The following is a 12,027-nucleotide window of genomic DNA, read 5'->3' on the forward strand; positions in this document are numbered from 1 at the left end:
TATTATATTAGCGGATACGCCTTAATTCTGACAACTTCTTGGACAGCGAGGCAGTAATCACATATTGTAAGGAAATAATTAGACTTATTTTAACTAGCTGGGGGCTTAACCAAATGACAGCCGTTTACAGAACCTTAAAATAACAACCGAAACTTAAATGATGTATAAAATTGATTTTTGTACGTCGTCGGCCTAAATCGCAAACCTCGTAACTCAATCTGACCAAATTTTACAGGAGGCACAAAAAACTTAATTACCAAAAATTTTGCATGAAGACTTGCTTAGTTTTTTTTTTACATAATGTTAAATTAAATTTAGCCGTCAGATTGTTAAAACCAATTTTTGTTTAAATCACCTGAACCTGGAAAATTTGGAGTTACGAGTTATTCTTGAAAATTTTCGGAAGTTAAGAGTTTTGCTATAAAAATCCTTGAAAATAGAGGATAATCTTTTGATCTGAACAAGGTAATTGTGGATCAAAAAAATATTATTTTATTAAACTTTAAACAGAAAAGCCTCTTTACGCAAAATTAACTGACATGCAGTCACAACGCCATCGCAGACTGTACTGAAGGGAGTGGTGGGGGGGAGATACGAGTTATTCCTTTTACAAAGTAGCGGTCGGGAGTTGCGAGGTTTTCTATTTTCCTTATTAAACGTAAACGGTTTCTTTTTGGTACCTATTTAAGAGTTTTGCCGTTAGATGCGTTCAGAATAGTACTATCAAAAAGTGTCAAATCATGATTTAAAAAAAAAACGCCATCGCAAACTGTACTGAAGGGAGTGGCGGGGTGGAGATACGAGGTAGGTATTCCTTTTACAAAATGGCGGTCGGGAGTTACGAGGTTTTCTATTTTGCTTTTTAAATGTATACGGTTTATTTTTGGTATTTAAGAGTTTTGCCGTTAGATGCGTTCAGAAAAGTACTATCTAAAAGTGTCAAAACATGATTTTCAAAAAAAAATGGAGTGTGCGAATTAGGCCGACGACGTGTTGATTACATACGGCCTCAGTTCGAAATTGGAAATGATGCGAGAGACTATCAGGCCAATTCGAACGTACACTGACATCAGAATTAATGATATCATGTAATTTATATACCTAGTTATCGTACTTATCGTGCATTTCTCTCATACTTGTCCGAACATGAATTGGCGCGGGCGAGACGCACGATAGCTTCAAATGTAATTCTTATGTAGTTACGTTCGAATTGGTCCGTATCCATAGATTAAAATCAACCGAAGATGATTGCGTCGCGGTGGAGTTGTGTCCGCCGGGACTAAAGTTACGATGTAGGTTAGCTCTGCTCTGGCCGCTTCACCCTGGGGTCAGCCTGACTCAACAGACGCCGTAATAAATAGATATGGGCAAACATGTACAAAATTACAATATATTTTACAGTAAGTATGTACATATGGTGCTACTTTTCCGCCCTAAAAGGACATCAAAATGTTTAATGGGAAACAATATCAGTACGGATATGAGGGTCGTTCTTACCGTGACAGCGTGATAAAATGGTGTCCGTCACTTTCTATCCCACGGTGTTAACAAGTGACAGTTATTTTATCACGTGGATAAAGCCATTCATAATACACCTGCAGGCTATTTCGGTGTGTTCTATTTCCGTTCACTGGTGTTCTGTCATTCAGTGGTACAAAGTTGCTAGATATATCACATAATAAATGTAAGTTTTTCTTATAAACAGTATCTAAGCAACTTTTCTTCACATTCCAGATTTGTCGCAAAGCGAGCATCGGACACCGCCGCCACCCCCACCGGCGGCTGCACATCTCTCCTAGCCGTGACCCGAGCACTGTTCCCGCACGTCCACGTGACGATGCCGACTAGCTCGCCACCGTTGTCGGACACCACATGCCCCAGCCCGAACAGGTAGCGGTGGCATGTCGCACTGTTGCTGGAGTGTTGGAGCGGGTCGCACGAATGGAGGCAGGGGCCCAGTAATCGTCAGAGTTGTCCTCCATTGGGAGTATTTTGTCACACAGCTTGCTCGCGTGCATATAGTCTAGAAATTTGATTCATACGATCTTACCCGGTGTCCGATCTTAGTCGAACTCACCTTATTTGTTTATTAAAAAAAATATCTTGAGGTATTATGATATTTTTCTTGCAAAATAATGTTGATGTTATGTAAACATTTTTCATTAAGTCTACTCTCATACGGTTTTCACCGTAAATATTACGTAATGGGAATACTATAGATATATGAAAAAATATCAATTAATATATCAAAAGAGACAATAATATTCCCTCAGTTTACTTCATTGATATGAGCTAGGAATTGAACCCGCGAATTAACATTACTTCAAAAACGGACGATCGAGCTACTTACTGTATACTCGAGTACATAAGCCCCCTTTTACTCGTAAGATGAAGAAAAAGAAATGATTAGCAGAACTCATTTAATGAAAGTAACAGTATCATGTCTATCTCTCGACGGCAGATTAGGAGCATATTAATCTTATATCATATTTGTTCCGTAATACGAGATAACACAGTGCCGGGCAGATGAATCGGCAGTAACACTCCGACACACCCAGCCCCGGCGGCCACACAACGCGCTACAGCAACACTCGGACACACCCAGCCCCGGAATCGGCAGTAACACTCGGACACACCCAGCTCCGGCGGCCACACAACACGCTGCAGTAACACTCGCACACCCAGCCCCGGCGGCCACACAACACGCTGCAGTAACACTCGCACACCCAGCCCCGGTGGCCACACAACACGCTGCAGTAACACTCGGACACACCCAGCTCCGGCGGCCACACAACACGCTGCAGTAACACTCGGACACACCCAGCCCCGGCGGCCACACAACACGCTGCAGTAACACTCGGACACACCCAGCCCCGGCGGCCGCACAACACGCTGCAGTAACACTCGCACACCCAGCCCCGGCGGCCACACAACACGCTGCAGTAACACTCGCACACCCAGCCCCGGCGGCCACACAACACGCTGCAGTAACACTCGCACACCCAGCCCCGGCGGCCACACAACACGCTGCAGTAACACTCGGACACACCCAGCCCCGGCGGCCACACAACACGCTGCAGTAACACTCGGACACACCCAGCCCCGGTGGCCACACAACACGCTGCAGTAACACTCGGACACACCCAGCTCCGGCGGCCACACAACACGCTGCAGTAACACTCGGACACACCCAGCCCCGGCGGCCACACAACACGCTGCAGTAACACTCGGACACAACCAGCCCCGGCGGCCACACAACACGCTGCAGTAACACTCGGACACACCCAGCCCCGGTGGCCACACAACACGCTGCAGTAACACTCGCACACCCAGCCCCGGTGGCCACACAACACGCTGCAGTAACACTCGGACACACCCAGCTCCGGCGGCCACACAACACGCTGCAGTAACACTCGGACACACCCAGCCCCGGCGGCCACACAACACGCTGCAGTAACACTCGGACACACCCAGCCCCGGTGGCCACACAACACGCTGCAGTAACACTCGCACACCCAGCCCCGGCGGCCACACAACACGCTGCAGTAACACTCGCACACCCAGCCCCGGCGGCCACACAACACGCTGCAGTAACACTCGCACACCCAGCCCCGGCGGCCACACAACACGCTGCAGTAACACTCGGACACACCCAGCCCCGGCGGCCACACAACACGCTGCAGTAACACTCGGACACACCCAGCCCCGGCGGCCACACAACACGCTGCAGTAACACTCGCACACCCAGCCCCGGCGGCCACACAACACGCTGCAGTAACACTCGCACACCCAGCCCCGGCGGCCACACAACACGCTGCAGTAACACTCGCACACCCAGCCCCGGCGGCCACACAACACGCTGCAGTAACACTCGCACACCCAGCCCCGGCGGCCACACAACACGCTGCAGTAACACTCGCACACCCAGCCCCGGCGGCCACACAACACGCTGCAGTAACACTCGCACACCCAGCCCCGGCGGCCACACAACACGCTGCAGTAACACTCGCACACCCAGCCCCGGCGGCCACACAACACGCTGCAGTAACACTCGCACACCCAGCCCCGGCGGCCACACAACACGCTGCAGTAACACTCGCACACCCAGCCCCGGCGGCCACACAACACGCTGCAGTAACACTCGCACACCCAGCCCCAGCGGCTACGTAACACGCTGTAGGACTGTCGTACCGTGTGACTGATTGTGAGAAGGCTGTAAGAAGTTCTGGTCAGCTACGATTTGCTTGAAGGCGTGGCTTCTTGAAGCTGATGATTTTTATTATGTAGTATGTAAAATGTTACATATAAACTGGTTTTAGTCCCAAAATTCAGCTATAATAAATAGGTAACTGCTACAAGTACTTTTTTACTAAAGGTCTAACTGTGAATCAATCCTTTGGGAGGATCAAATGTATGAGAAACATTAAAGTAATCTAAAAATCGGAAAAGAGAGTCAAAGTCTGACATCCGTACTCGACCCTCAAAAAGCTTCATGGTATATGTTACGTAGGCGCCTAGGTAGCAGTCGTCGAATTGTATGAAAAACCATTAAAAACCTGAAAAAATCCTGATATGACAAAATATATATATTATGTATATGATTTTACGACTTTCATACGACTACGATATGTATATAATGGCGTCGTTAAAACTATTTCTCAGTAAAATGGAATGTCACGCCCTCGCCATAACTACAAATAATGAAGGACTTTGGATCTGGAACCAAAGGAATACAAAACGCTACCTAAGAGCTCCATCATCCGGCACATGGAGATGTTCGAAAAAGCTCTTGAGTAGTTGAAGGATCTTTCTTAAGGGGACAATTGCACAAGAGATCCCTCGATCCCAAGAGGTCGAACTATATCCGTAAGGACTCCGAAACTAGATAAGGTAAGATGGAATCAAATGTAATTTTTTATATTCAACTTGAAAAATAGATTCTTAAATTTGAAACTGTTAGGTCAACTTAGGTCTTATTCTTATATTTCTCTTTGCTGGATTATGTTATAAAATGTAATCAGATTATGTTATACATATATATCTACAGACTACTTGCGCGTCCCTGATAAAGTGATAAACCTGACCGCATTTCTCCATAGTATGGCTGGCGGAGACGCCGGGCAAGCCGTAATCCCCCGCCGCGGCCGCCGGGGACTCCGACTCTTGGTACTCGATTAAATTCTGTAATTGCCTCGGCGTCATTACCGGACACTCGAATATGTGGTGGTCAACCAGCGTATGACGCAAATATTATCCAAATAATAACAGCTATGTAAGACACTTATAGCCGCGACTTTGTGTGTATCATGTCAAAGCTATAATAAATCTCCTTTTCCGAAAATAAACTCCATGCCAAATTTTATCTCATGGCACATCATAATTTGAGCAATTCTATGGCGTCCTAGGGCGGACTCCCTAACAGACTGTATATTTCGCAAGAAGGTGTATAATAATTTATTCTAGAATGAAGATATACCTAAGTAAGTATAACCTCTATATGAGAACATCTTGTGATAAAGCAGCAAATACCGAACAATTGGCCCACGACTGGTCAAACTGGTTAAACCTTAAGGATGACTCACATTAGACCGGGCCGTGTCGAATTCGGGGAATTTATTCAAAAAGATATTCGTCCACACCAATCTTGAAATAAAATGTTATTACTTAGGTATTAGTTTTAACAGAATGGTACTCGTACACAGCGCTGCAGAACCTAGTAACTGGCCTCATAGCCCAGAGCTCTGCCGCCATTTTGTGCCAATCACGTTGAATCAGTATTATCCATTAAATTATAGCCGCTAATGCAGCCCCCGGCTATCACTCATATTTCAATTTCCATCATTACGCGGCGGCTAACTGAAAAATTGTGATTTGTCCAAAAAATATTTCGTCACATGCATTTTAGGTAACTGAGGTGGTTGATAAGAAGTTATTATGGTCAGAAACGGACCGGTTGAAGGCTTGGCTCCATTAAGCCGATTCGTATAAAGTCAATGTAAATAACTAAATGTAATATATTGTCAACTACTTTTAGCTATCTCCTACAAAAAAATCACCGCGTACCTTCTTTTCCAACCGCCTGTAGACCTGTAGTGCTGGGAACTACTGATGTACATTCTAACGTAAATGTGTCTTGTCGAACGAGCGAGCAAAGCGAAGCGAAGGTCTTACATTCGACTTTGAACACGCGGCTGACTAGCGGCACGTCCCGGCATTTTGATGTTTTTAAGCTGAACTGTCAGAAGATAGTTTGATACTCAATAACTTAAGTAAATTTGTTCTAATTTAAATGAAATTGGGTAAACGTGTAGTCGAGGGCATTATATTTTAGTCATTAAATTATGAGCAGGCCCGATCAAGGGGTTTAGTGTAGTAAGTAAAGGTAGTGGACCCCGCAGTAATTCCTCAGCCAGAAAAAACTTTACAGTATGATAAAGTATCAATAAATAAAAAGTATTGTATAAATTTTTCAAAGAATAATAATAATAGGATTTAAGTAAATACCTAAAGTCTTAAATCGTTAAATTTTTTTACGGAAAAATGCTCCGTTTAAACTTTCTTCTCCGGACATATTCATGTAACGTATTGCAACAATATATGAAATATCAAAAAAAATATCCCCGCAGAAATACCAATATTAACAAAATATAATTTTTTGGCGTGTTCTGGACCGGAAAATTGCTCAGTCTAATTTTTTTACTGGAATGCCATTTTATTGCCGATTTATACCTACAAATTGAAAATCTAAAAAAGTTACCATGTAACTATACTTTTTTCAGAAATTGCCTTTTTACTCGCTGTGGAAAATTTCTCTATCCATTTTATTTATTGAATTAAGTTCACAGTTTTCTTTCCATTCAACTATAAAAACATCCAAAAAAATTACGAGCGTATTAAAAACTAAACATATCGGGAGCAGTGTATAGGAAGCGGGGTGTACAAGGGATGATATTTCTTTTGGATATTTTGGATTTAAGTATATACGTGACTACTATTTATATATTTAAAAAGAAATCAGGCTGAGAAATTTTCCACTCTCAGTTTTTAATAGTTCTAAAATACATAATTTTGGGTATGCATTTTTTTTTCTTACCCACTACGCCAAATTATATTCTAAGATCATATAAGAAGGAAAAAATGGCAGAGCAATTTTCCGATGAAAATGAGCGTCAAAAAAGGAATTATCATAAAAAAAATATTCTCATGTTTGACAAAAGTTTTAGATTTTTTTCTAGTATCACATACTGATAGTACTGATACAAATAACTTATTTGGTAAAATAATTTTGGACGGAGGAATTACTCGGTTCAATATATAAACAGATTTGTATTTTTACGAATAAATACCTAACTTAGGAGTGTTTAATTTTTGATATTTATATGTTAGTTTCGGCTCATACTATACAATAACCAAGCAAAATTTCATCGACTGAGAAATTAATGCATGGGTCTCCATACAACAACTTGCTTCATTTACTACACTATTAGTTATTGAGCTAGAAGAGCTTAGAAGGCCAAAAAGCTGTTTGTGAGAGGTCTTGCTATTCTGGTCATTTTTTTTGCAAGAAACATGGTCGAGTTTAGTATCAAATGAAAGTGCTCGACTTACACTTTTATAATATCGCTTTTAAATTTACCATTTTGACATAATTAGCAAGATAAAAATAAAATAGAATAAACATAATCTATGTATTTGACATTTGTCAAGAAATATTTCGGCTTAGCACAGATACAGTTTATTTTAATATCTATGGTGGTGACTTAAATCCAGGAGAAGGACAGCCGTATACGAAGCCCTTTATTCGAAAAAATAGCGCCATCTATATTACTTATAAATGGCGCTTCAAAATTGATGCAAAAAAGCAAATCTTGTCAGTAGAAAAAGGCGCAAAACTCAAATTTTCTATGAGACCATATCCCTTCGCGCCTACTTTTTTTCTACTGACAAGATCTGCTTGGCCAACTATATTATACACTAGCTGTGCCCGCGGCTCCGCCCGCGTGTAATTCGGTCTGTGTCAGCTAATTTTTAATCCTAATTTCTCTCCCTCTCCCCTGGAGGCGGAACTTGAAGTAAAGTTGACATATGGATATCCTAGAGGACTGTAGTCCAGATAAAATATTTTACAATTAGGTACCACTAAATAAAACTACACTCCAAAATCAATAGTTTTATTCGCCCTTATTCAAATTTTACACGTGATTTAAACTTAGAGAATATAACCAAACGGAGTGGTCATTAACAGGCGTTCCCCTCTGTCGAAAATAGGCGGCCAATGGTCAACCGACGTTTATCTGACATGGCTATGTTTACGTTACGTAGGTACACATTTGATGTGAAACGACCAGTGCCGGATTAAGATATTTTGATGCCCTAAGTATTTCTATACCATGGTGTCCGCTCTCCCTAGGGTCATCAAGATTACATTGATTTTTTGTGGTAAATTGAATGACATTCATTGCTGCATTTCAGCTGAGAATGGAAATCAGTCACATCATTTTATCACGAAAATTGACAGTGCCGCAGCAGTAACGTTGCAACAGTACCTGATGCTGCTGCAGTCGCCACCCGAATGTCACCTTTATCATAAACATCTTAGAACGCTATTGAAAACGCGAGCGAAGCGAGCGCGAAAATTTTTCGATATAAAAACGCAATTTGATAGACAGTTGTACATTTTTACTTTTAGTATGGAAATCAGTCACATCATTTTATCACGAAAATTTACTGTGCTGCAGCAGTAAAGTTGCAACAGAGTAATGCTGCTGCCTTCCGTACCCGAATGTAACCTTTATCATATCTTAGAAAGTGATTTAAACGCGAGCGAAGCGAGCGCGAAAATTTTTCGATATAAAAAAACGCAATTTGATAGACAGTTGTACATTTTTACTTTTAGTACTGTAAGGTAATTATATATTATAAGAATTAATATCGATATGATTCAACAATTTACAGATTAAACTCAGTAATTAATGATATTTTATTCGCTAAAGAGATGGTCAATTGACCCTTTTGGACAAGTCACGTGGCCTGTCACGTGACTTGTCCAACGGATCGACTTAGGGGGTAGATTGGCGGGGATAGCCGGCTTTAAAAACACAAGCGAGTACCTGAGTGCGGCATTCTGTTAGTAACCTCGGAATGAGACGGATCTCTCGAAAATACTGTTCCTAGTACCGATTAAGTTGCATAAGGATTGTGGATACGTATTTTATTGTGAAATGTAATTAAAGGAATTATGGAAAATACATGATGATATAAAGTTGATGTGTTGTTTTTATCCTGACCAAGTGACCTCAATAGGTCAGAAGTGGGATAAAATAAGGCTAAAACTTGTCTTTCTACGCTCACCGCTCGAAACAAAAAAAAAACAACGTAAGTAAATTTGTTTTACTATGCCTATGATGATTAAGGATAAAACTATGAAAATTTAAGAATAGGATGTGTCTACAACTTAATTAAATGTAACTGTAGGAATGTTTTAATGATTGCACGTGGTATTTATTGAACAATTATTGGGAAAACAATAGTTTTGTTTTTAGTATGTTATTGATGGTTTTTCATTTCCCCCTTTTTGATTACTCTGTAAGCACCATATTTAAATTGACTTTTTTTTTTATTGAAACGTGATGCCATTGTATAATGGTACCTACCTAATCTGTTTCAAAACTTGCATCAGTTATTTTACTCCCTATTATGAGATAAGTACCTATGTTTTGGTATTTTCAAGTGGCTTAGAAATATAATATTAATTATTAATATCGAAGTATTAAATAAAATAAAATATACTAATATAAAAAAAAAAACTATAGCCATCTCAATAAGCTTATGCTTTCAGTGAATTGACTTGATGCCACCCTATGCAAACTATGGTTTACCTCATGCTTTATCTTAACTTTTACGGGATTTTAAGCTTACGTTAAGTTTCAGATTACCACGCTTAACATGGCTAGCGAGGCTGGCTCGAGGAAAGAGCTAATTCCTCGTGAGGAAAGGATTGAATTGGATAAGGATGGAGGCTATGTGAACAGTCGAGGGGAAGGACTGTCACATAGATATCATGATGGAGTGCCCGGGGATAAGGGCAAAGGAAAGGATGATGGATTGACTGGAAGTGCGTTAGGCTCGCGGACAGAGCCGACAGCACGTGGACAAGACATGACATACAGGAGGAGTCGCTCGCGTTATCGATCAAGCGACTACGACAGCGAGGAGGAGTACAGGAGGAGGAGGAAAAGGAGGACAAGGAGGAGAAGGAGTTATTCATCAGGATCGTCTGGAAGATCACCAGTACTGCCGGCCAAAAGGACTCGAGGAGATAGAAGTAAGGGATCTGATCCTAATATTATGCTAGATAAGTTTTTGAATATCCTTGATAATTTCAAGCGTTCGGATAAGCCCAAATTAACCTTTAACACAAATGTTGTGCCTGAATTTGACCCGAGTTCGAAGGAGCAGACCATTCTCACTTGGCTAACGAAAGTGAAAGAGTGTGCACAGATTTATGGATGGGAGGACAAAGAAATAATCCACTATTCGTTACCCAAGCCGACAGGTCTAGCTAAAACGTGGTACCAGGGCTTATCCACGTTGCTATTCACTTGGACTGAATGGAAACAGAAGTTAATAGAATCATTCCCTTATCGAGAGGACTACGCTGAACTATTAACGGAAATGTTAGCCAAGAAAGTCAAATATGGCGAGTCGTTTGAGCACTACTATTACGCGAAAGTCAATTTGCTCAACCGCTGTAAGATCTACAACAAACATGCAGTTGACTGCCTACTCAACGGTATTGAGGATCGCACTGTTAAAGTTAGTGCTCAAGCGGCTCAGTTTAAGGAACCTGAGGAGGTACTTAAATATTTTAGGACTATAAAGGTTGGCCAACATCGTGACAATAACAATGCAACTTCCTTAAAAAAATATAATAATAATAATGAACGTAAACCCGCAATTACCAATAGCCGTCTTTCAGAAACTAGTAAAGCGGGTTCTAGTAATTAAAATATACGGTGTTTCAATTGTAACGAGATTGGCCACCCGAGCTTCAAATGTGACAAGCCCTTATTGACCTGCACAACTTGCAGTAAGATAGGGCATCAGGCTTCTAATTGCTATAAGAATAAAAACACAGGTAGTAAGGACAATCCTCAGGCTCCCGACAAAAATAATGTCACTAAACAGGTCCTTAATGTTACCGTAGATAGTAAAGCCAGCGATAAGTTTATTAATCACATAAAGATAAATGGAGAGGTTGTAAATAAATGTCATATTGACTTAGGATGTGAATGCACGATAATAAGAAAAAGTGTAGCAGCCAGTCTGGGACTTGAGATCGACTGTCAGCGTGACTTGCCACTTTTGAATGGCGTAGGACCTAACTTAACGCGTCCTATAGGGACTTCTGTTGTAAATATAGAGGTTCAAGGTATAGAGGAAACTAATATTGAGATATACATAGTAGAAGATAACGTGATTAATTACCCTGTCATGGTAGGGCACACTTTTACGGAAAGACCTGATATTATTATTACCAATACTCCAACCAAACTAATGATCCGGAGACTCGCTAAGGACAAAGTACACCTTTTAGTGGAGAAGGACACCGAAATTGAAGGTAAAGCACTGGAACCAATATTAGTTTCCGCAGACACTCTATCAGACTGCAGTGTGTACGTCAGCGGGTCACTGAGGGGTCCCGAAGGAAAGGAATACTATGTCTTTCCTGGTACGTATGAGGTCACGAATCGGCGCACTACTTTGTTGGTGTATAATATTTCGGCGGACAAAATATGCATTCAGAAGGGTAAGTTATTAACGCGAGCACTTATGAAAACTTCACAGGACTCAGGACACATGCTTAACGCCGGGTGCGTGACTATTAACGATGACACATCAGATAAAGACATAAATTGTAACCCTAATCTGGATTATAATCAACGCACTGAATTGGACAAGGTATTACTTCAATATAAGGATTGTTTTTCTAATAGCCTCAAGGATCTTGGTTGCACAAACACAACA

General features: G+C 41.3%; 1 protein-coding gene and 2 long non-coding RNA genes across 3 annotated transcripts in view; 2 read left to right on the forward strand and 1 right to left on the reverse strand.

Moving 5' to 3' along the window:
* The window catches only part of LOC134804390 (uncharacterized), a 243,325-nt gene that overhangs the window by 158,239 nt on the left and 73,059 nt on the right, over window positions 1–12,027 (forward strand). The gene's annotated exons all lie outside the window — the stretch shown is intronic.
* Window positions 1–12,027, reverse strand: part of LOC134804392 (uncharacterized) — a 309,273-nt gene that overhangs the window by 158,238 nt on the left and 139,008 nt on the right. The window lies entirely within an intron of this gene.
* On the forward strand, window positions 9,946–11,007 carry LOC134804964 (uncharacterized). The gene has a single exon (XM_063778257.1). The coding sequence runs from the start codon at window positions 9,946–9,948 to the stop codon at window positions 11,005–11,007; it is 1,062 nt and encodes a 353-aa protein (XP_063634327.1).

This window comes from Cydia splendana, chromosome Z (assembly GCF_910591565.1).
Source record: "Cydia splendana chromosome Z, ilCydSple1.2, whole genome shotgun sequence".
Lineage (NCBI taxonomy): Eukaryota > Metazoa > Arthropoda > Insecta > Lepidoptera > Tortricidae > Cydia > Cydia splendana.